Source organism: Watersipora subatra, chromosome 10 (assembly GCF_963576615.1).
Source record: "Watersipora subatra chromosome 10, tzWatSuba1.1, whole genome shotgun sequence".
NCBI lineage: Eukaryota > Metazoa > Bryozoa > Gymnolaemata > Cheilostomatida > Watersiporidae > Watersipora > Watersipora subatra.
In genome coordinates this window covers 36,749,929-36,777,504 of record NC_088717.1, presented here as the reverse complement: position 1 = coordinate 36,777,504, position 27,576 = coordinate 36,749,929, and the positions used below count along the sequence as shown (strand labels likewise).

General features: G+C 33.3%; 1 protein-coding gene across 1 annotated transcript; it reads right to left on the bottom strand.

Annotated features, from left to right (window-relative positions):
* LOC137405955 (autophagy-related protein 13-like) lies at window positions 1–27,576 on the bottom strand. The gene is made up of 9 exons (XM_068092438.1): window positions 27,529–27,576; window positions 20,555–20,791; window positions 19,787–19,972; window positions 17,832–18,076; window positions 16,602–16,700; window positions 15,170–15,337; window positions 5,263–5,413; window positions 4,237–4,320; window positions 1–1,033 (listed from the first exon to the last, which is right to left on the bottom strand). The coding sequence occupies exons 2-9, from the start codon at window positions 20,705–20,707 to the stop codon at window positions 797–799; spliced, it is 1,323 nt and encodes a 440-aa protein (XP_067948539.1). The 5' UTR covers window positions 20,708–20,791; window positions 27,529–27,576; the 3' UTR covers window positions 1–796.

The following is a 27,576-nucleotide window of genomic DNA, read 5'->3' as shown; positions in this document are numbered from 1 at the left end:
TGCAATTAGCAGATATGATTTATTAGTACTCAACGAGAACACAATGTTGCATTGTCAGGCAATATATAATATAGTGTATATAAATAAAATGGCTTTTATTGCATTTGAAAAATCACACAATAGTAAGTGTATGAGATCACAACCAGTTCTACAGTTTCAATGTTTACAATGGGCTTGTCCATTTAAAGCAGGAGAAATAGCTCAGAACAGATTTATAATTTTCATACAAAGCTATCTTTATGATTGGACGAGTATATTAATTTTATAATCTATATATAATTTTTATCCCGTAAGATTTTAACTTAATCTTATTATTTATTAAAAACATAATGCATAGGAGAGTTTTGATGTCACAAATAGCCATGATGTAACCCCTATAACATTATTGGAGAAAATTCAGCCAACAGGCTATTCTTAGAAGGCTGTCAAGAAAACCAAAACAAGAGCGCAAAGGTAAGGATAGGATTGTAGCATCAATCAGTTATCAATAATTAATCAATATTATATCAATAATTGTCAATCATCCTAATAAAGCTAATGCGGCGGTATACTAATAAAGTGTCTCTGATATTGCAGTGGATATATTATGGATATCCGGATCTCAAAAAATAACTTAGGACTAAAAATATTGGTGTTTAATTTCATTGGTTTAGATATGAAGCTTGTAATTTCAGCGCAATTTTTTCACATTCCAAAACAAATCAAAATATCATTTCACTAGAAACTTTCACTAAGTAAACAAGCCAGATATTGATAGAAAGGCTATCACATTTGGCACTACCAACAAAGCAAAAAATCACAATGGAGAGCCCTCAAGGGAGTGTCCGTGCAAGCTTGTATTAGGTTTCAGCTTTTCTAATAAAGTGACAAAATCGTCAAACTCTCTCGCTGTAGTAGTAAGTTCTTCAAAATCTAATTCTTCAATGGTCTGACAGACAGTCTTTCCCAGTTTGCTGAGTGATGGCGCTTTCTGTATGATCTTTTGGAACCTTCCAATGTCACTGTCAGAATGAGGAGGGGCAAAAGGTGTTTTCTAAAACAGCAGACAAAATTTGATAAAAATTTATATAGATTATATATCAGTGTTCATGAAGTAATTGAGGCATGTGGAGTAATATTTGCCATATTTTTGTACTGCCACACTTGACTAAAAGTGTACATATAGCAGTACATACTACTGGGCTTGACTGAGAGTGTGCATATAGCCATAGGTCAGTATTGCAACAGCATAAGCAAAACTAGCCCTTGTCAAACAGGTACTTGCCAACATCAATTGCCTACTTTCATATCTTATTCACTTTATGCATATAAGTAATTAATTGTGCCACAATGATATTTAATCAATGGTGCAGTGCCAGAATACTGATGATACTTAGGGTAATGATACCATACCAAAATTATAGTTAAAAACTTTTACATAAGGTGGCAGCCAAATAAATAACTTTGAAATTTTCAGACTAATTGCAAAAAGTTGGGACTACTTCACCAAATTCAAGCCGCTGTCTTTAAACGAGTTAAACCTTGAATAACTAGACACTAGTTTTTGAAGTTATAACTCATCCAGAGACAGTGGCTTGCATCCGGTGAAATCTCCTACAACAGCTTTAAACAAATATCTTACATATCTTGCAATTGCAATTTAAATTCATGCAACCACTAAAGAAGCACATCTGCGACTTTCTCGACACTATTAGTAACTTTTTATAAGCTAAAGCTTTGTAGATATTGAATAAAAACACTCATAAAAATGTAACAAAATATCTATAAAATAACATAATCTAAATTTAATATCATCTATATATATATTTCTCAAAGTATGACGTCTGTCGTCGTATGTATATCTGTATGCATTCCGGCTATAAATCTTAAAATCTTGGAATAAAGAATCCGTACCAGAAGATTCGATCTCAGACCCACCCGTTCGCAAGTCCGGCGCCGTACTATGTAGGCCATAGAGTTTGATTTCTTTTCCAGCTGATATATGTCACTATACGGGAGAAATACCCCACGGCTTTGCGTATGGCGCAGGGTCATAGCATAGCGTCACTAGAAGCTGTTGGCTCTCATAATCAAATCGTAATCAAATCTTCCATTGGCAATGTACCAGGCTAATAGCAAGTGGGACAGGCAACTCTCGTTACTTCTCATTGTTTAAAAGCTGATTTGAAAAGCCGGGTAGCCCAGCTCGTTACTATAGTAAAAGCCGTGTTCATCCGTCTGAAACCACAGTTGGAGGTTGGAAGAAAGATTCCATTGTTCAGGATTTAAACTCCTAACATTCAGCTTAGAAGCCCAGCACACTGCCACCTGCACTAATCATCCACTTTATTAGATTTAAGGAAAGTTAAGTACATACTTATTCTTTGTGCTTTATCAGCACCCCTGACGACCTCTCACAGCACTGTAGAATACCAGGGTACTAGTAATAACTGCCAGTGTACTAGTAATGACTGGCAGGGTACTAGTAATGACTACCAGTGTACTAATAATGACTGACAAGGTACTAGTAATGACTGCCAGGGTACTAATAATGACTGCCAGGGTACTAATAATGACTGCCAGGGTACTAGTAATGACTGCCAATGTACTAGTAATGACTGCCAATGTACTAGTAATGACTGTCAGGGTACTAGTAATGACTGCCAGTGTACTACTAATGACTGTCAGGGTACTAGTAATGACAGCCAGTGTACTACTAATGACTGCGAGGGTACTAGTAATAACTGCCAGTGTACTAGTAATGACTGGCAGGGTACTAGTAATGACTACCAATGTACTAGTAATGACTGACAAGGTACTAGTAATGACTGCCAGGGTACTAATAATGACTGCCAGGGTACTAGTAATGACTGCCAATGTACTAGTAATGACTGCCAAGGTACTACTAATGACTGCCAGTGTACTAGGAATGACTGCCAGAGTACTAGTAATGACTACCAGGGTACTAGTTCAATATAAATAAAAGGCCAGGTTACATATCCTGAATGAACATACAATTTAGAAATACCTTTGATACAGAAACAGCGTTGTCTGAATATTTTGGTACAACGTGCTGCTCACGAAGAATAAGAATATACACTTGTAGAAGCTTACACGAGCATATCACTAATAAATATATACAATGCGACCTTCAGAAACAGTGTAAATAAATACTCTTTGGGAGAACAGACAACTTTCTTGTCAAAAATATCTGAGGAATAAATGTTCGATGGAAACACCGACATTACACACGCTTTTGTTCATACTTAGTACAGCCTGACAAATAGTTGACAAACTTAGTAGTAACTTTGTCATATTTTCATATTTTCGTTTCTGTTAGAAACAATTTGGACCTTTTTTGTCAGTTTTCTCTTAAGGTGATGGTGCTTTCAAATGCTGTCTATACAATACTTCATATAAGCATACATGTATATAACAAAGCTTAAAAAATAGATTTTTTCCATATTTTTAGAGCAATTATTAGGTAAAAATATAGCATGCAATATTTAGACAAACTTATGGAAGTAAAACGAAAAATTGACCCCTATGAACTTTGTTGACTGTCAAGTTAATCTAATAAAGATACAAAATACTGTAATATATTTTACAAAATATAAGAGTTATAGCTAAGCAATCACAATTATTTTGGTTCAATTCATCTTTGCGGTGAACTTTAGGCTATCTTAAACTACTCTCAACAAAAATTGTTGACAGAAAGAGGAAAGTCAGTAATAATGCCCATACCGAGTGACCCGAGTGTAATAATGCCCATACCGAGTGACCCGAGTGTAATAATGCCCATACCGAGTGACCCGAGTGTAATAATGCCCATACCGAGTGACCCGAGTGTAATAATGCCCATACCGAGTGACCCGAGTAGATAGCAGTTTGTAAAATAATGACAACAATTAAATTTTTTCATTGAACTGCGCTACTGCTCATGCCAAAGCCTGAAAGATTGACTATAAATTGTTCTACAAAAAAAATTGTTCTCGATTAAAATAAAATTGCCTGTCTTGTAATGAATTTTGCAAAATGTGTAGATACTTCCTTCCAAGGATGTGCAACATGAGCAAATTCCACACGACTAGACAAGCATGCAACTGCAGAGCAGTGACTGGCGCGTCCGGAGTCAGTGCATGCAACATGTGGCAACATGTAGCAACTATAACCAACTATATCCCATATACAACACATAACTAGCTCCGCATAGGCATACATATCTTCATGCAGCCCGCAACTAAAACAGGTACTCACAACTCCAACATAAACAAAATCTTCTTCTTTGTGCGTCTCAAAATCAGGGTCATCTAGTATAGATCCAGAGACGGTTGCTGTCGGCTATAACAGAGAAACACGCTCATCACCAACATTTCTGTGGTTAAACTGTTTCAAGGACTGCTTATTAGCAATGGGAAACAAAAGTAAGGAACTATCTGCACATAGATAAAACCATAGAGGAAGTGGTGACAGGCAAGTAAGGTTCTGAAATTCTTTACTTGGACTATTAATATAATCACTTTAATTATAGAGAGTCTTGTTAGGGTGTGAATGATGTTGACCAGCTGTTCGATGAGGTTTCAGCAGAGTGAGGAATAAAAGGTGAGAAGCCAAAAATTTAACTAATTCACTCTCTCTGATTGAACCTCTCTGTTCAATATCTTGATTTTAATGATAAAGGTGAAAGTGAAAAATTTATAAATTAACAATATATATTTTCATCATTATCTAGATTTATAATGAAAGGCGTCACAAGTACAATTGCGTTGAACGTTATGCTGAGTACCATCAGTAACATACTACAACCATATTTGGGTAATTGTCTTCTCTTAACAAATATATCAGCGAGTGTTGGAACAAAGGTAGTTATTTTTGATACACACAGATTTGTCAGTAACCAAAAGTTTGCCCAAACCTACAAGGAGCTCTTTACGTACTTTATGAGATTAATGGCAAATAAAGCAGGGAACTAAATTTCCTACTTATAGTATAATATAAGCTTTACATGGGAACAGAGCTGATAATCGTAACAGCTCGACTTTAGTGATTACAGACACTCAAGCATCACTGTCACTTCTCTATAAATAACCGACAGCAGTTTAATTTTGTATTTGGGTAAACTGAACACAACATAAGAAACTAAGTAAACAGGAAGAGAAGCGATGTTATCTTGAGCTATTAGCTGCAATTTTGAGATGATGAGCTAATGTACTGTACATGTATATGCTGAGATCCGCAAATTGAGGTGGAGCCAAGAGCATAAGCTATGAGATAGCAACTTACTGAATCCGGAGGAGAATGCAAGGGAAACTGGATATCAACGTCATAATCATTCGCCAGCTCAACATAAATAGAGAAGGGTACTTCTTCGTCTAAACTAACGGAACTTCTGCGAGGAGCGAATGCACCAAATGATCTTGGCCGATCTCTCCCCCTATAGTGGACAGAGGACATATCTAAGTGCATTTGGACAGTTGCACGTACATAAAAGTGCTTTACAGAAAATATTCAGACCATTCAGCCATGGTGCTTTATGACAAAGTTGAAAATCATAAAATAAAGTTTTACATCCAAAATTAATAGAGAATAGATATAAAATATAAGACAATTAAATATAAGACAATTAAATATAAGACAATTAAATATAAGACAATTAAATATAAGACAATTAAATATAAGACAATTAAATATAAGACAATTAAATATAAGACAGTTAAATATAAGACAATTAAATATAAGACAATTAAATATAAGACAATTAAATATAAGACAATTAAATATAAGACAATTAAATATAAGACAATTAAATATAAGACAATTAAATATAAGACAATTAAATATAAGACATCTAAATATAAGACATCTAAATATAAGACATCTAAATATAAGACATCTAAATATAAGACATCTAAATATAAGACAATTAAATATAAGACAATTAAATATAAGACAATTAAATATAAGACGATTAAATATAAGAGGATTAAATATAGGACGATTAAATATAAGACGATTAAATGAAAGACGATTAAGTGTAAGACGATTAAATATAAGACAGTTAAATATAAGACGATTAAATATAGGACGATTAAATATAAGGCGATTAAATGTAAGACGATTAAATATAAGACGATTGAATATAAGACGATTAAATATAAGACGATTAAATATAAGACGATTAAATATAGGGCGATTAAATATAAGACGATTGAATATGTGACGGTTAAATATAAGACGGTTAAATATAAGACGATTAAATATAAGCCGATTAAATATAAGACGATTAAATATAAGACGATTAAATATAAGACGATTAAATATAAGACGATTAAATATAAGACGATTAAATATAAGACGATTAAATATAAGACGATTAAATATAAGACGATTAAATATAAGACGATTAAATATAAGACGATTAAATATAAGACAATTAAATATAAGACAATTAAATATAAGACAATTAAAAATAAGACAATTAAATATAAGACAATTAAATATAAGACAATTAAATATAAGACAATTAAATATAAGACAATTAAATATAAGACAATTAAATACAGTGCACCCTCGAGATACGATGTTAATTCGTTCCAGGGTTGGCATCGTATGGTGAAAAGTTCGTATATCGGGGTATAGAGACCATTGTAATTAAACAATGCAAACACCCCCTGGTCAAAATCGTCAATTTTTTCACAAAAATGTGTACATATTGACAATTACCAACAGAATAGTATGTTAACTTTAGTAATTATAGTTACCTACAGTAACTGTATTGTATTTAGTGTATTTTAATGGTTATGATCTGCAATAAAACGCAAAATTATAATGTGTGTACCAAATGCAGTACGTACGGTAAGGAGTTCTTGCCTTCAAAAGGTACGCATAACATAAACTCTGAATTCACTTCAAGTAAGTTTAGCTTGCTAAACCTACACTTAAAACTAAGTTTTAGTATGTATCAACTTTTTATCACGAAATTTTATCCTTCAGCAGTTCTTATCTTCACTTTCACTATAAACTTTAGCCTATCTGTTTGAAACCTTTTTCAACCTAAATCAATAAGGCCGAGCGATGCAGTTATAGAAAGCGGCACCTCGCACACTTGACTATTTAATGGCTACCGAAAAGAAAAATAAAATTTTATTTTCTACACAGGACGTACATACCTTTGGAGTAACGTGGCTTTAGCTGGTACATGTAGCGAGTAAAGCAGAGATGATGCAAAAGCGTATCAATGCTAATTATGGTGCTGTACACTTGAAAATAAATTTAAAACGTAATGAATTGGAATTTTTTAGCAGGCTAAAAGAAGTTGTCCATTCCTGTCCAATTCTTCTACCTTTTCAACGAGAAAATTGCTAGCTAGCGCTTGTAAAAGGATCCAGAGAATGTGGTACAGTAGTTTGTCTTGTATGAAATGTGCACAGGAATCAATGTAACCATACATACAAAGTTTGTACGTATTTATACCCTATAGGGGGACAGGGCTTTAGCAAGTTTCAGAAAGTAATGTGGATGCGTCAACTATCCTGAGCAGCTAGTTATATGCGTTACATACATACATACGATGAATTGTATTCACGTAGAAGATAACAAGCCCATATGCAAAGACATGGTTAAACAAGAGAATAAAACATAAAATCAAAAGGAAACAAATAAAATATGAAAAACATGCCACACAAGAGATAAATAATATATATTATACATGCATTGTCTTAATGTACCAGTCCACATCAGTAAATTAAACACATAAAATATTTCTGCGAATGCAGGTTTCCTGTATCTTCTACATCCTCGCCTTTACTAAATGGTTGCTCCTTTTGTATGCTGATCGCGTGCATGACCTAGCTCATTCAAATCTTCAGTCGGAAGCTCTTTCTTGTGCTTGCTTTAATCATAGATATATATACCTATGGTATATATCATATATATCATATATATGGTATATATCATAGGTATATATATCTATGGCTTTAATGCAGTTCTTGTTCTAATAATAATTGCAAATGCTGATTGGTTGCAATCATATTCCTTGACAATGTTGATAATACGGGTTCCTTCTTCTTATTTACGACATCCAACTTTGTTGACATAGAAATCAATTTTCCTTCGTTTTGTAACGTTTGTATCGGTCTCAGATTCCATAGGTAATGAATTAAATGTAGATACTTGTAGTTATATACGTATGCTGACTTAAAAGTTTATAGTAAAAGGTATAATAACGCTACAAATGAATATTTGCTCTCGCTTGTGCATTTTACACGAAATTTTCCACGCGGATATGAGAGAAGTCGATCATCGTGTCTCTTCTAAACGTTCTAAGAATGTTTTCGGGAAACCATATTTCGGTGTCTTTTTTATTTCGACGTGTGTTATGAGCACACCGACGGCCAAATTTTAACTGGGGCGAAACTTTTCTCAAATTCGTATGGTGAAATAAAATTCGTATAGCGAGGTGAAGATATCACAATGTTTCACTTCGTAAGGTGAAAAAATCGTATATCAGAGTATACCTAATCGTATCTCGAGGGTGCACTGTATAAGACAATTAAATATAAGACAATTGAATATAAGACAATTAAATATAAGACATCTAAATATAAGACGATTAAATATAAGACGATTAAATATAAGACGATTAAATATAAGACAATTAAATATAAGAGGATTAAATATAAGAGGATTAAATATAAGAGGATTAAATATAAGACGATTAAATGAAAGACGATTAAATATAAGACGATTAAATATAAGACGGTTAAATATAAGACGATTAAATATGAGACGATTAAATATAAGACGATTAAATATAAGACGATTAAATATAAGACGATTAAATATAAGACGGTTAGATATAAGATGATTAAATATAAACAATTAAATATAAGACGATTAAATATAAAACGATTAAATGTAAAGCGATTAAATATAAGACGATTACATATAAGACGATTAAATGAAAGACGATTAAATATAAGACGATTAAATATAAGATGATTAAATATAAAGCGATTAAATATAAGACGATTAAATATATGACGGTTAAATATAAGACGATTAAATATACAGCGATTAAATATAAGACGGTTAAATATAAGACGATTAAATATACAGCGATTAAATATAAGACGATTAAATATAAGACGATTACATATAGGACGATTAAATATAAGACGATTACATATAAGACGATTAAATGAAGGATGATTAAAAGTAAGACGATTAAATATAAAACGATTAAATATAAAACGATTAAATATAAAACGATTAAATATAAGACGATTAAATATGAGACGATTAAATATAAGACGATAAAATATAGGACAATTAAATAAGACGATTAAATATAAAACGATTAAATATAAGACGATTAAATATAAGACGGTTAGATATAAGACGATTAAATATAGGACAATTAAATATAAGACAATTAAATATAAGACGATTAAATATAAAACGATTAAATATAAGACGATTAAATAACAGACGGTTAAATATAAGACGATTAAACATAAGACGATTAAATATAAGACGGTTAAATATGAGACGATTAATATAAGATGATTAAATATAAGACGATTAAATATAAGACGATTAAATATAAGACGATTAAATATAAGACAATTAAATATAAGACGATTACATGTAAGACAATTAAATATAAGACATATAAATATAAGACAATTAAATATAAGACAATTAAATATAAGACAATTAAATATAAGACAATTAAATATAAGACAATTAAATATAAGACGATTAAATATAAGACGATTAAATATAAGACGGTTAGATATAAGATGATTAAATATAAACGATTAAATATAAGACGATTAAATATAAAACGATTAAATGTAAAGCGATTAAATATAAGACGATTACATATAAGACGATTAAATATATGACGGTTAAATATAAGACGATTAAATATAAAACGATTAAATATAAGACGATTAAATATAAGACGGTTAAATATAAGACGATTAAACATAAGACGATTAAATATAAGACGGTTAAATATAAGACGATTAATATAAGATGATTAAATATAAGACGATTAAATATAAGGCGATTAAATATAAGACGATTAAATATAAGACGATTAAATATAAGACGATTACATATAAGACAATTAATTATAAGACATATAAATATAAGACAATTAAATATAAGACAATTAAATATAAGACAATTAAATATAAGACAATTAAATATAAGACAATTAAATATAAGACAATTAAATATAAGACAATTAAATATAAGATATTTAAATATAAGACAATTAAATATAAGACAATTAAATATAAGACAATTAAATATAAGATATTTAAATATAAGACAATTAAATATAAGACAATTAAATATAAGACAATTAAATATAAGATATTTAAATATAAGACAATTAAATATAAGACAATTAAATATAAGACAATTAAATATAAGACAATTAAATATAAGACAATTAAATATAAGATAATTAAATATAAGACAATTAAATATAAGACAATTATTGTTCAATCTCAGACAGCGATGAGCTTGGAGATGACTAAAATGACAGATCTTCAGATACAAAAATAGGCCATGAACGCAAGTAAAAGGGTCGGCGAAAGGTCGGCACTACACCGATAGTTTGATTCGAGTTTCACTGCCTTCAACATTCGCACTTGAAAGCTAGAAAAAGCTTTGACTTTTCAAAAAAATTTCCAAACAAAGTTGTTATGTTAATATTTGCTTGCATATTCCCACAACTAAACACGAGTGAAGCGATTGTTTGGGAGCTTTATGATAAATGCATATGTGCACACAAATCACAAAAATTATTCATGAACGGCCGTCTCAAACCCTTGTGCCCAAATCTCATCAACAAATTTAACCATTGTTCTATAGAGTCGTCTAAGTATAATAACGATACAAAACACATATAAACCTATTTAAATATGTTACCAAGTCTTTATCATTTGTAGACAATATCCTAAAACTAACCAATCTGATCGGATTATACATAAATAGACAGATTAATTTGGCCTAAAGTCGCCATTAAAACTTGACAAGCCTTTATTAATCAAAATTAAGACCGACCAACGAAATGCCAATAAGGCCGATCGACAGAGAGTAGAACCATTAAGTCGTGCGCATTTCATGAGAAAAACGTGCACATTTCGCCAGTCTATGACATTGTCCAATTACCAAAGGTTTCTGTAATTAACGTAGAAGTACTGAAAAGTAATCGTTTCTTTTTTGCCAATTTCAAAGTAGGTAACTGACATTTTGGACACTTATAATGAGTACTTTGGTATTCCAACTGATGTCCAAAGCAGTGAAAGTAAAGGATATTGACGATGATATTTTTCTAACGATTCTTATAAGATTATTACAGTATATAATTATAAGAATAATTACTTGATTTTATAAGATTATTATAAGATTTAATTATAAGAACAATCATTTGAATTTACAAGATCGAAGTATATAGTGGCCGATGTTGGGCAATATGTTACTGTTATTATTTTTCTAAAGATTTTGTTGATGATACTACGGCTGTGCCCAATATCACGGTACTGCCAAGCCGTCTTTAATATCTGCAAAATTAAGTTATAGGCCTACACTTTCTTATAGATATACAGCTATTTCTATGACAACCAGCTAAAATCTGTTTAGATTTTTAAATTCAGCATATTTTTTTTGCATGTAAATACAAAAATCTAGATAAATATCACAACTTCTTGATATTGGTTGCTATGACGTTTTGAAATGTAAACAAAATAGTGCATTGGTTTTTGTTTCTCAAGCTTTAACACCAGTTTTCTCAAAACTATGTTTTCGCACTAATGGTAAACATGCATTCGGTTTATTGATCATAAAATCTGCTGTAATTAAGCTGGAATCAAATTTTTTTTGCAAACTGAGAATTTTCTCCTTCTGCTAGTGTAGATAACTCTAAATCTCACAAACCTGACTTAACCATGGTTTCTGTGATGATGACCCATTTCTTCATTTTGGTTACAGATCGCTGTCAAAACCATTCTGCATTCAACACAACCAACTTTCCAACTGTGTATATTACGCAGCAGCTTGCCATTTTACTTCTAATATTGCATTTCTCCTATTGCAGGGAGAAATATAAACATGTAATCTTTTCCTTTTATTGCCGTTTGTTGTACATAATAACACCCAGTACATTACAGCTACCATTGCAGCTACCATTACAGTTCTCCTATTGCACTACAGCTACAGTGCCATTTGACTGCTAATATTGCATTTCTCAACCAGTAGTACCCTTTCTCTTTTCCAATATCACTTCGGCCATGGGCTGTATGACAGGGGAGCTTCTAGTTTACGTATATATACGTGTATATTAATTTTTTGACAATAATTTAAAAACAGAAATGTTTTCCAAATTAAGCCATACAAGAATCATATAACAAAACAAAAGAGGGCAACAACCCATGAAATCAAATAGATTTGTTTGACACATGGTGTTTAAAATACCTTTCTCTGCCAAGTGAATGGATATTAGGTAGAAGATTGTTAAAGCAACTGGCAATAATATTTTTCAAATACTGTTAGTTGTAAGCAATTTGCTCGTATCACCTACATGTAAATTAAAATGAGTTGAGAACCTGTAACTCACATTATAAATGAGGACACAGCCATAAAAGATCTTAAACCAATAATTGACATAAAAATAAAATTAACAATTATCATCAGCGGAGAAGATGCAGAGATTTGTTGAATAAGTTTTTCCAGTGACTGATTTAAACTTCCAAGCCAGTTATTGTAGCATATCTAGTTTCTTACCAGCATATAAATGTCATACTATAGACGAACTATATACTATATACGTATATATATAAGCTATATACTATATACGTATATATATAAGCTATATACTATATACGTATATATATAAGCTATATACTGTGTACGTAGCAATTTTAAATTGTAGGCCTTCAGTGATAGTTTTTTTACACCATCCTGATATTGATTTCTGGGCTGAACTTACAACAGAACACATTAGTTTGTTTCATGTTTAATGTCTGTCTGTCAATCTACCTGGGTACAAACATACTGTCTGTCAATCTACCTGCGTACAAACATAAGGAACGTCGCCATCAGTTGACGGTGCTGTGTTACACATAAAATAACAACTGTACAATAACACACTCATGTATAAATAGAAACATTAACTTCAGCAACCGAAAGCATCACATAAATAATTAATACGTAAGTATGCTTAAATACATAGTGATATATTATCAAATAATGGACTGGAAATATATTGACACAATGCAGATATATTGTCAATATCTACTAACACATTTAAAACTGGCAAGTTGGTGTCTTGTTTAACAGCAACTGCTCTTGGTTGTGACTGTTGGACTCCTGTATAACCTATAAAATCTCAAAATTCTATTTTACATAGAATCTGATGCGCCATAATCTATTACGGTAATCATTGTTGGTTGTAATTTATACATACATGTACATGTAAGGAATGGAAACAGCATATACGTACAACATGAATGGCTGTAAGAAAATATAGCGGTAATAATGCTGATTTGCTAGTTTGAATTTTAAAATGAGATTTGGTTAGTCAACTCTGGTGATGACTAGAGCAGCAGCAGGCGTCTTCTAAGAGCACGCGTTTGCAAGCTTTAATAAAATTTACACCAGTGTTCCATCGATTTTTACTGTTTTTGCAACTTGTATTTGAATTAAGTGTGAAACAAATATCTATCATCAAATAGGGGTGTTCAAGAGCAATCATTGAGGCCAACGCGTGTCCACAACCTTGGAGTTATTCACTACAAGCTCCTTTTAACGATATGTGACTGACACAGCGATTATTCAACCATTTGGAGTAGAAAACCACTTGAAAACATTTTTATTTCAGATACAAAATTACTACGTAGTCGATAATCCTAGCCCGCAAAACCTATTAACAAAGATCTCAGGCAACAGTTCATGAACATATGAACATATCTTGAAGTATATAGGCATACCTCGAAGCATATGCCTATACCCTTTTTAATGAGGCCTCTACAGCTTGTTTACTGCGTAGCCCTAATTCTACCATAATTCTTAAATGATTATTAAGGGTACGTAACTATAATCTAGACCTCATACCCGTGTCTCATACACATTCTCATCATACATAGAAGCTTTGAAAGCCCTCTAACTCAAACTTAGCATGATTTATATAAATTAAGTTAACCCGAAGGCAGCGTTGCATCTGTAAAAAAAGAAAAGATATATACATTGCTGTTAGATATTTTAAGATCACCTAAAATCTCATGCCTTGGCTCCCTTGCTAGAACCATATTAATCCAGCCAATTACTACATTATTGAGCATCATCTCCTTGCTCTAGCAAAATGTCTCTCAGTCTCCTTTTATTACAGAGGTGATAGAATCGGTGTCATCAGAAGTGTCATCATGTTATCCCAATATTAATGATAATCCAGCCACTTTTCATACCATCAACGGCCTTTTTCATGACATCCAATTATTACAAGAGTTGCTCAAATATTGCAATAGTCTCACAAAATTAAGTTGTTGAGAATACAATAAGCCAGGTCAGTCAAGGTGGTCAAGGTCAGTTGCACACACATTTTCATTAAAAAAATTGTTTGACAATTGCTGCTTACTAAAAAATTACTCGATGTTAATTGTTGAAAAATTCTGCATCTATGGGCATCTATAGGCATCTAGGGGCATCTATGGGCATCTATAGGCATCTATGGGCATCTATGGGCATCTATAGGCATCTATGGGCATCTATAGGCATCTATGGGCATCTATGAGCATATGGTTCGTGGACGTTTCTAGCAAAATTAAAGCAGTTAATCGTCATCCCATCGGACGTTTCTTAAAATGTGATTATTTCTGGTGGCACCGTATAATGCGTATATACATGTATGTAGATATCCACTTATAATGCCAAAGGATTGAGTCAACCAGCTGAGTATCCAAGTACACCCTGCATACACTCTTGTGTCTTGTTATACCCAACTATTCCTAATTACATAACATGCTCTGTTGAGGATAAACATTCCAACATTTACCGAAAGCAATGAGGTAACACGCTCTTTTGTGTACCTCTATTGAACCAGCCTACCAATGCACAGATGAATTATCAGCTTTTAGCCACTGCAGCATTGGCAATAGAACTGATAACAGAAACGCACCTAAATGTATTGCTGACAAGCCCTGATTGGTGCTCTCTGTGTTTGCTATTAGGACTATGGGCAAGGTGATCTGTAGATACAAAACTGGGAGAGCCTGTCGGACCACAGTTGACCACCTCAAAGTCTGTTGAAGGTTCTTCCATTTCCCTGAGCTCGGCGTCTCCATGTCTACAAACGGCGAATAGCATTACTCTTGAGGTCAATGCTACTACTTTCTAACATCCTAAAGATGAGCTTACACAGAACTTTAGTATATTTTATCAGAAAGTGTCAGTATTTTTCCATCATTTGCGATTGATTCTAATGTTTGAGGTGATCTGACTGCCAGGACGTTTATAGATTAAAATCGATAAAACTTGATTGCAGTTACAACGGCAAGACTAAGCAAAAGTGCGATTATAACCTCTATAGTTGCAAAGAGATTGGAAGAATAGAGATGCATAATGCTACAACTTAACACAATGGCTGATATCAACTATCCCATTGATAACAATTAGTGATGCCATTTTGCACGTATTTTTCTTGTTTTAACCGCATCAAATTTTTTTGATTTTAATCTTGAAACATCCTGGCATATGACAATCACAAATGATAGGAAAATACCGATACTTTATGATAAAATCTACTAAGGTTTTGTGTTTCAGTTCTTTTTAAGGCTGATTCACACTCGCAGTACGTCAGGGTTAATCCTACAATACATCGTAAATCGTCTGCGATAACATCGTTTATACTATCAGAAACCCATCCGCGTATACATCTGCAAATAGTCCACGACAGTGTTCTCATTTCATAATTCGGTCGCTGAAACGACTAAATACTAGTCCCGCAGCAACTACCACGAAGAGAAATATAGATTAAGCAACCCGCGACAGCGATCACTATCACTGAAGTGGTGCGCATTATACAGACTGTTGTGGATGCGTGGCGAAGTATCGAGAACAGTTTGACAGCTGTTATGTTTCTCGACATATCCGCCTTGATGATGTCATCAGTTTATGAAGCGCATAGTCGACGAATAATCGTTGAGAAGACGTCCCGATATATGGCGATAGTGTGAACCAGCTTTTACATCTGATACAGACTTGGATAACCAACTAGATTCTCTCTCTATACATAGACATTTCATGCGTTACATGATTAATGATAAAATTCAACTCTGACCTCTATGTTTAGCTTCAGATATGTATGTATAGCTCAAAAGATATGTAAACATGTCTTTTGAGGCTATACAGAAGACAGCCATCTTAGGGACAGCTCACATATTGAGGAAGGTCCTCTCTTAGTGGAATTGAGGAAGATGTTGGATCCTTTGGCCTTTTGTTAAGGCCCGGACTCAACACGGACTAAAACCAGTCACCTACCACCACACGACTGTGAAGAAAAGCTCTAACAATAACATAACTATAACAACACCATAACAATAATAACATACAGCTCAGGAACTCGACTGCCTCTTTCTTCCGTCTTGAAGTAGTCTTCTTTCAGGATGAGACTCTGGTTGGAATCGGTGGGCAGGAAAAGAAGCTGAGACCTACGAGGGCAGATAACACTCACATTTATACGATGTAAATTTGACGGTAAACAGAGGGATTGCAAACTTCAACAAGGATTTAAGACCGTATCAGTTTGTTCATACTAGCACCACTTTAGTTCTGGCTCTAGTAAACTCTGCAGTCCAGGCCAATGGTGAGATGAACAAACTAAATGTGATAAAAAAGGAATTGTGAATAATAGTTTTTATGTTAAAATTGCAAGCTCTTTTTTCCCTTTATTATATTACTTTATTGGCAATAATTTAATTTCAAACAGAAATGTTTTTCAAATTATGCCATCCAAGAAACAGAAAACATCAAAAATAAAAAAGGGCAACATTTAGCCACAAAAATCAAATAAATGGTTTGAAATATAGTGTTTAAAAGGTCTTTCTCTGCTAAGAGAACGAATATTATCAGGTGGAAGGTTTTTAAAGCAGCTGGCAATGATATTTTCAAAATAATTGTTAAGATATTGTAAGCAATTTATTCATATCAAGTAAGTTGGAATGAGTTGAGAACCTGCAACTGTTCTGTAAAAACATGAAGACACAAACCACGACAGATCTTGAAGTCTATAATTGATGGAATTTAGTTTTTGAATTTAATTAATTGAGGTAAAATTTGGGAAAGATTTGGAAAGATCATTCTTTGAGATAAGATATGCTGAAATCTGATGTAGATTTGCAATGAGTCGAAATGCCTTTACTTGCAAAAGAAATAAATCACTTGTGACATATCTTGGAGCTAGATTATAATAAATGCATATACCATAAATAATATGGCAAAAAATAAACTGATAATAAAATGCAATGGCAGAGTTTGAGTTAATGTAATGGCCTGCAAAACTAATATACACTTGAGAGATATGTACGCAACTATCTCGCAAATGGCTGCTGTACACACTAAACAACAACTCATGATGTACGCAAGAAATATTTAGTAACGCTTTCGCTTTCCTACACGAATGAACTTGGGGGTTATTGATAATGTATGTAACAACAAAAAAGAGGCAGCTTTGAACCAGCATGAGAAAACTATATACCAATTTTCAAAAAAGAGAATGTTAAAAATGTTTGGTATAAATATATAACACATAACAATGCGCATAAATATTCCATCTACTTCACCTGCATACACCCTTTAAAGACACAGTTCCAAAAGGCGTGGCCACAGATCCAATATTGCATGAAGTCGGGTCATGCGAATGAGTGGACAAGGGACCGGTGTTTGGTGTCCCGGTGTAGAGCTTGTAGCAGATGACATATGAATCTGAGCTCTGTGCACGAGAAAGCTTATATCCGTGTACAGCTCTGACAGCGGTCACCAATGACCGCGCCAGCCTGGAAAGTCGCTGGTAGACGGTGTGACGTATCTACGATATACGCAGAGAATTTGGACTTATTGACATCTGCCATATTTTTGTAAATCAAACAGCAAATGAAAGTCAACACACGTGGTCCTCTACATGCAGGGCGAGAAAAGCGATAGGCCTAGATGATTTCTGTTGTTGTTTATGTAACTTACACGCAGCAACATACAGTTCATAAGTATTCCTGCATTCGTAAAAAACTCATGCCTAAAAATGAACTTACCCCAAATTTTAGTAGATTTTACCAGAATAGACCGCTATTTCTCTATCCTTTGCGATAATTATTATGTTTGAGGTGATCTGACTGTCAGGATGTTTAAATATTCAAATCGACAAAACTTTATCGCAGTTAAAATGCTCAGAAGAAAATAACGTCTCCACAAATGATGTCAGTTGTCGTGCATACTGTTTATGAGTGATAGATATACTGTCTCATCGGGATCGGGTAGTTATAAGTTTACACGGCCTTTAGAGAAAAAAGTTGGGACAATTTCCAACAAAGCTAACATGCTTTTCAATAATTTGAAACATCTATAGAATGTATCTGAAGCTATATTTGGAGTTTTACTTTAACAAAAGCATTTATTCGAGAGCAATCTAATCTTGAAACATCCTGGCAGTCAAATCACCTCAAACATCAAAAGCAATCGTAAATGATAGAAAACTATCGATGCTTTCTGATAGAATCTACTGAATTTTTGTGTAAGTTCACCTTTAAACCAATTAGCTAGAACCATCGTTGTGATTGGTCAATAAGATATGTGACCTACTGCATGCACCAGATGCTTCACAAGTACGATTTGACTTATTAGTAGAGATTACACGGAGCTCTCTTTAATATCAAACATACAGCATAGCCAAATATTCCACACTGATATGCATGAAGTTAAAATATGCAGCATGCAATATTTGTAGTGCTTGCTGTCACCAGTTTAATACTATACTGGCAGCGCGATGGTCATCATTAATTTTATTAACTTTGTGTGATGTCACACTGCCTGATTTATGCTGATGTGTTAACTCTTTCGCTACCGCAAACCGACGTATTGGCTTTTGCGGTAATATAAGAACAGACCGTAAGCCGATGTATCGGCTTATCAATAGGGTTTCACTTTTCTTTTTATTACGAAGCCCACACATTAACTAGACCTTTCAAATTTTGTCTCCAACGAAACAACCTTGTTGCCAATCACGTGCAACCAATAGAAAATTTTTTAGCTCAACAATTCCATTTATAATCATTCTTCAGAACAGCAAAACCAGATCGTTATCGAAATGGCAATAAGAAACACACCGTGTTGGTTCAACGCAAAAAAGTGTCAGAAAAATTGCAAGACTGAGATTCACTACATAATTTTATACTTATCTTGTAGAGAAACTTTTTCTGAATAAGATGAATTTTACAGTAAAACGATGTTTTCATTTTCGAGATATTACTTAAATACTAGCGGTATGTCGGTTTTTCGAAAATCTGTTTGAATTACTTTAGGCAGAATAATCGTTTGGAAAGAATTTAATGCGGTAGCGAAAGAGTTAAAGGACTTCAACATCTCAAAAAACTTTGATTTTGTATCACAAAAGATTAGTTTTAAATCTAGTGCATACCTACAGACAGGAACCAATACCCAACCGAGGACATTCACCCAGTTTTTACACATGCCAAAACAAATGCATAGACAGTTATGGTATAAATAGAACACATGATTGACATACCTTGACAGGTTTCCTGGAGAAAGGATCCATATTTAGGGTCCACACCTCTAGCACCATCGCGTCTCCATCTTTTGTTTTCAATGAGATCTCCACATTCAATGAAAATGCTGACAAGTAATGAATGCTTGTTGTGAGCCTTTTCGTTTCTCTCAAAACTTCTTCATTATCATCTATGGTTAGGTTGAACTACAAAAGATCAAACAAAGGTCAAATGACGACAGCGTCAGCCTACACTAACATAACCACATCGATAAGAGCCTGTATAGTACAGCATGATGTAACTGAGCAAATAAAGAATCTTAGGAATGTTTGTGATCTTTCAATAAATATGCTAACATATCCGTGAAAGCATGTTGCTAGGCAAAATCTAATGTTTATGAGTGAGATATGATTTTTCAGCTGAATAATTATAGAATCTATTTAAAAGAAGCTACATATAATTCTAGTGTCATAGTAAGCATAGCATAGACTTCTAGAGTGGGTCAATATAACAAGACAAAGCGCATAATTCTATAAAATAATACCGTCATAGAATCCTAGATGAAAATATATAGAGTAAATGTTGCATCATATCTAGGCTATAGAGGCATTATTGCTATCAGGCTCAAATTGGGGATATCTTGGGGCAAAGTTCTTCCCTATTACAAATTATAGACAGACAATGATAAAAATAGCCGATAAAATGAATAAAAATTATATAAATATGAAGACACAGCTAGTACCATAATAATAAAGCAAAGAGCTCATCTATATTTCTGCCATACACACCCAGTCGTCTCTTGAAGGTGTCACTTTGCATTTGTTACAAATTCTCTGACCAAGTCGTGATTGTACTATAATCTGTACACATTTGGCTGTGAAGAACTTCATATACATGTCAAGCTCTCTCTTCTCCTGTACACTAGGATTGTAAGATGTCATGATTCGTCTCCAAATGTCTCGAAGTCGCTCCAAATGTCGTCCAAATTCTCCAAATGTCTAAATTTCGCTGTAACTATTACGGGCCTGAAAACAGTGACTGAATTGTGAGATCAGCATTTTGTGTTTGTGTGAAACAAAATGAACTCATCAAATAAAAAAGGTCAACAGCATATAAAATGGTGCTGCAGTAGAAAGTACACAAGTTCCCAATTGTACTGCTCTGCAAGAGTATGTAGAACAAAATTGGTCGTGTTTTCTATTGATAAACTGTTTAACTTACTCCTGAATGCGTGGTAATGTACAAAAATCAAATAACTTGCTAAATAATTGCTGTTGCTAGGTTCTCTTACAGTACATTATTCCAGAATATGACCTTAAAGCTAGTGAATTGTTCGTAAAAACTAGGCCTTGGATATAAACAGCAGTATCTTGAGATATTATCGCCCTGAATTAGGATTATTTTGAAATACGACATGAAACATTAGAAAATTTATGCCCGTCATACAACAAAAAGTTTTAAATACAATGAAAGTGTCCAATTTCGTAGAAAAAAAACATCCTGAGAAATTGTCTACAGAGTGTGTGTTTTAATTAACGATTTTTGTCTCACATCCCTTCGTAATATTCTAAAATGCAGTCAGAAACAGACCTCTCCTGATCGCCGCTTTGTGAAGGCCTCAGTTAGTACAAGTCAAGAAAGCGAGGTGACAAGGGTCAGACATGACTAATGCTGAAATTGATGAAAGTGAGGACAAAAAGGCCAGACACAAAGATGATGATTAGGAGATGATCGCGTAAGAATAGAAAAACTTTGAATTTGAAAAGCCACTCCCTCAAAATAAAACATTAACAATAAGTTTAGCAATGTTTTTGTGTTTATATACGTTACATACATGTAAATGCTCCTCATTTTCCTGCAGGCCGCAGCTCACAGTCATGGTGGTAAGTAAATATCATTTTTTTCTGATTTATTTTCTTAACATTTATCATATTAATATGTTTTTTTTATCAATATGTGTATTACTAATCATCCATATTTATACAAACTGTGAATATTATATGTGATTTAATTGTGTTTTGTGGTAGTTTCATAGCGCTAAAACGCATTAGTTCATATTACATGTGTTTACATAGGAAATATTGACTTGACATACAACATTTTTAGCATACCATGATGAGCATAGATCAAACTAAAATTGTATCTTAAAATACTGGTGAACTAAAAAGACATCTATACAAAATTGACTGGTTAATTGTGCCTGCTTATAGTTACAAACAACACAATAGACTACTATAAAGAAGAAACAACAGATATAAGCCACCAAAAGCAGTGATTTGGTTAATGACTTTCCATACCTACAGCTTTTAATATTTCAAGCCTGGTAAAAACATTGTTTCCATCTGCTGATTACCTTTAGCAAAGTGAACACGCAAACATAAAACGCCTTGTTTTAAAGTTTAGTCTCATATACAATATACATCCGCCTTCTTACAGTCTGCTTGTTATTTGTGATATCTCTGGAGCAAGATGGTGTACATCTAGGTTTCTATAGAACAAAGTAATCTTAAAAGTTTTAACCTAGCCAGATAGTTTTAGTAGAAGCATGAAAGTTTTCTGTCACAATTGACAATGCTTGTAACACTTTACATCCTTAAAACAAATGGCCGAAACTAAATGAGCTGTTTGGGTGGTCCTAATACTGACTAAGAACTCATTCTTAGTCGAAAGGAAGGCACAGCCAATACATCTGAGGAGAACTTCAGGTGCAGAAGCTGCCAAAAAAAACCTGTCATATAGAAGTAAAACTCCTGTTATACTGAGACACAGGAACAGTCTCAGAAAACAGAAGAAGTTTAAGACCGGATGCCCTTTTTAACGTCCCGCAACAAAGCTCAAACCACTGCCCTGCTGCTTAGCAGGTCAGGGTGTTTACTGTTATGACGCAGCTTGTACTATCAGCTGAAACATTTTAACACTTCAATTTGAAGTTCCACTTCTATACAGAAAAACACTATTGGTGTCAGCTTCACAACACGCACGTTAATGTCAGCCAAGATTTATTTAATGCAAAATCTGCTATAAAATCTCAATAACAAATACACTGTGCAAAATAGTAAAAAATACAATTAATCTTACACACATTTGGTCTACAACTGTAATACAGGTCTATTACATTGTTTATACTAATCATGAATTCACTAATCTAAATGTCAGTCTTATAAACAAGCTCAGATTTATAAAAGCAAAAACTCAGACTCAAAACCACCATTCTCAAAAATAGAAAACCAAAACTTAGATGTCATGCACCTGTTTTCCTTTATAACTATGTACATTATCATAGATGTATTATAGTATCATAGATGTATCATAATATCATAGATGTGGAGGGTTTTTGAAGACTCCTACTAGCTGAAAACAATAAATACTCAAAATGAAACTAGAAAACCTGTATACGCATCGGATATATACTATCTTTTAAGCTCATATGTAAAGGTTTCTAAACTGTGTTTAATGGTTGTTTATCAACAGACAAATTCAGTGTAATGTAAACTACTATTAACAGTTCTACTATGGATTATATAAAGGTTCTTTTGAGCTTGAAACAAGTGAGTTAGATATTGTTTTTTGATCTTTATAAAAAAATCTATTAGATAAAGATCAGATACCGAACTAATAAAAAAAATTGTGAAGCTGTGCGAGAGCTAGTATTAACAAATGGCCGTAGAAAAGTGATAAAATGGCCGTGGAAAGATTGTTAAAACCTCAACACATCACTTAAAAAGTTAAACATGACCTAGCCAAACTTGCATGCGAACAATAAACAAGCAACATAGAATCATACCAGAGTCACAAATTTAATTTTATATACCAACTACACAGTTTCTCTACAGGGCTAGTAAACGTGCCCTGGCAGTCAAACAACACTTGAAACAATGAAGTGTAAATTTTAATGACAGCAGCTGCAAGCCAGCTGTTTCACGGCGACGGCCTTTTGGTCATCTGTCCAACATGAATAAAATGAAACCCATAACTAAGTCTAACATAAGTAAGCCAGCATTGAAGGCAAGTCAGAAAGGATGGATTGTACTAGGCAGATATAACTGTGTGGTTCATGCCATTGAAGTAAAGTTTTTTGTTACAAGAACAAAAAAACTAAGCAAATACTATTGATGGAACTTTTACAGATCATATTTACCAAATACAAGACTAAAATATTATATTATAATAGGTTTTCTATCTTAAATACTTTAATTCCTGAGCAATTATTTGTTTCTCACCAAGTCAAGTAAACACCGAATGAAACACAGTCCAAAAGCACGCCTTGGTATACAGTGTATCATACTCAATGCGTTATTATTCTAAGAACCTCACCTTATTTATAACACACTAAATACAAGATATTTATTTATTGATTAACATATCTAGAAGCTTTGAACAGTTTAGAGCTGATAGCTTGAACTTTGACAAGCTATATTGTAACGCCAAAATACTTAGTCTACACACTTTATTTCTGACCATATGGCAAGGTATAACTACTCACACAGTTCAAAAACAAACTAAAAAACTTGGACCTCATGTTTGACATTGAGAACATGCTTTAACCTCTATAATAAAGCCAAGTTTTATTATTAATTGTGAAGGCTAAAGCTAATGGCAAATCTCAATTTGTAGCCAATGTCTAAATGTACCCTATATGAGTCAAATCACTTATGTGCTCGGCTAGTTTACACGCAACTCAACTAAAGCTTAAATTTTAAATGTACAAATTGCTGACAGACCAATGACAAGATTGGTAGTGTCTAAAAATGTGTACTAATAAGCTAGATACAAAGTTTTCTTTATCCGAGCACAATGCTCACAACCATAAATAGAAGTACCCGAAAAGCAACGGGTATCCCGCATCACATAGAAGTGATAAGCTATGAGTACATTACTACAGGAAGTTTTTGCCAAGATTTATATAAACATTAAAACTCAATCTAGTAGCATCACCACATGCACCTTCACCTAATAGGCTGGTATTACTTTCTAACAAAACAAATGAAATAGCTAAAAGAGCAATATGTGCAGGCTTTAACTAAATAATTTACGGCAAATAATGTAAACTAGAATGCTTGGCAGTCATATGCACCGTGAGAAATTAGCATGAGTAATAAGAATATGGAGCATTATCCGGCAAGGTGTAATAGTAGCGTGCTTGCCTTTGATTATGATGCGCTGGGTTTGCTTCCTGTGTGAGGAAATTTTTTATGGCTCTTAACATGGCTTTGGACAGATGGACGGACGCTGCTCTTGTTATAGTATAAACTAGATGAATACGGGAGGTTGCCCGGCAAATAAAAAAGTCTTTGTACAGAAAACTTATTTTTATTTAACATTTACCATTTTAGCTTTCAAACTTCATATCACGAGTAAAGTGTTTTGAGCAGTTGAAATAATTTAGGAGAAAAAATAAAACAGCTGTAAAGGTGTTTAAGTGTACATGTGAAATAATCAAAAAGCATGTAATGGCTATACAAAGTTTGTTTTGTTACGATTACAAAAAAATGATTTGGTAATTATACAATTACTATGAACTGAAGAAACCAAAATAAAAGTCATGAATATGTTGAATCAATAATAACAATTAGTGCATAAAAAAGTTACTGTTGCAGTTGAAGCTTGCAAAAAGTTTCAATCAAAACTTTGAATACGACGATACTGACACCTCTTGATACTGGTACAAACGTAAAAATGATATCAGATTGTCTCTGTCTGATAGTTTGTCTGACTGAATGGAGATAGAATGTAGATGCAATTTCTACTCAAGATAATACAATTACCGTAATTTCCCACATGAAAAGTATTTAGGCTAACCTTTACAGATTTGGCAATCAAACCTTAGGGAAAACTGGAAATAGGCGTGTAACGACACACTGGAAATTGAAACGGCACATTTGAAAAATAAAATTTAAAAAATAGGTAATGCAAAGTGGTAAATATAGCTTTTAAACAAATTTCTAACGAAAAACTAACGAAAAAGGTAATACTGTATTAAATAATAATAAAAATACACATTTAGCATGTACAATCATGATAACGAGAGATAAAGAGCTGAGAATGTCAGGAATGGCTTGGCCTAGTGGTACGCGTGCTTATTAGCTGTAGACTTGCGATTTAAATGTTGTGAGTTCAAGTCCTCAGCGAACCAGATTTTTTTTCCATACTAAAACCTCGTCGCTAGTACAGGACACAGACTACGACATACAAACACTGATATATACTAGCTGTGCTACCTGGTGTTGCCCGGGTATTTAAAATCGGCTTATAAACAATGAGAGATAATGATAGTTGCCTGCCACTTGCTATTAGCCTGGCACATTGCCAATGGATAAATTGAGTAAGCTTACTAATAAGAGCTACCAGCTTTTCGTGATGTTATGCCATCACCCCGCGTAATAACTGGAAGCTGTTGCGTATTTGCTCCCATATACCAACATATATTGCCTAGGAATCTATCAAGCTTGTGTGGCTGAATTAGTAAGGCATCAGACTGGTGACCCGGAGATTTAAGATCAAACCTTCTGTGATATGGATTCTTTATTCCAAGATTACCATAGTTATAGCAGGACACATACACGCACAGAAATGTGTGTGTATATATATATATCTATTGTAGATTAACCCTATTAGTTAATAACAGTTCACTTGACTATGTTTAACTAACATCTTTGCTTGTCTTATAAGCATGCATGAAATCTCAATAGCTTAACCTGTTAATGATGATCAAGATGCTTAATTTCCATGCTGATATGTGTAACATGTCAGCAGTGACTCAAGATCCCTGATTACTCAACCCTGATGATATGCGAATTGAGAGTTTTACATGATAAACAACCAGTAGCAGTGAATGTTAGTTTGTCTGTCATTTTCAGCTGATGGAAACCTTTTATTACTTTTTAAAAGTCTTATTTTTGTTGATAAGTTATTCGCGAAGCAAAGAGATTTACTTATAAAATATTGACAAACTCCTTGAATAGCTCATACACCCTTCAACAAAAAAGATAAAATTTGGTATTCTTTTAAATTTGAGCAGTCTAATGAGAAATTTCTGGTGTTAAACAAAGCTGAAGTCAAAAGTATTAAACAAAATTACAAACAAATTACAAATCATAAACAAATTACCTGAACCATCTATTTTACGATAAATGTTCAGAGAAAATGGTTAGCCAAAAATAAATGCAAAGTTGAGGTAGAAATCCATAAACAGATTAGAAGAAAATGCTCATTCTTATATCCAAAAAAATATATTGTATCTAATTACACAGGCTACAAGCTCCAAATGTGTGATGGACAAAATATGAATAAATTCGTTTCACTTATGAAAAAGTAGGTACACAGCATTATTAAAATTGGTTGTCAAAGTTGGATGAGAAACATTTTCACTGCCAATACTTCAGTTATTTTTGCTCAAAACTTAAAACCCAAGCACTTAATTACATTGAATATAATGGTGTTTAACCTTTTTACTAGTTTCAAGGATTTCCACTATATTTGCAAGTTAGCTTCACTACATTGTACATATGCTATTTGTTTAAACAACAAGTTCAAGTTAACATGGAGTCACTAGACCACCCGTAGGTGGAAGTGGAGACCATCAGACTCGTACATGTATCAACTAAAATATTAGCGTATCTCTGGTTGCTTCAAGTATAAAGCTGTTAAAATACGCATTTCGGTTAGATGAGATAGCTCTTGGCTGGCCCTGACATTTTGCGCGAGTGCCAGGGCGCCCATCATTAAAAAATTGTTCAATAAAATCATGTAGTTCAAAACTAACCATCAGAATTCGTAATTTTAGTAGTTTGATGTATATGTCGCCTTCTTA

Excerpts from the sequence above, each read along its gene's own strand:
- LOC137405955 (XM_068092438.1), bottom strand. The coding sequence starts at position 20,707 with ATGACATCTTACAATCCTAGTGTACAGGAGAAGAGAGAGCTTGACATG. Across the intron at positions 16,701-17,831 it reads TCTTTAAAGGGTGTATGCAG|GTCTCAGCTTCTTTTCCTGC; the intron begins GTGAAGTAGATG and ends CTGCCCTCGTAG. Across the intron at positions 15,338-16,601 it reads GGCAGTCGAGTTCCTGAGCT|ACATGGAGACGCCGAGCTCA; the intron begins GTATGTTATTAT and ends CGCCGTTTGTAG.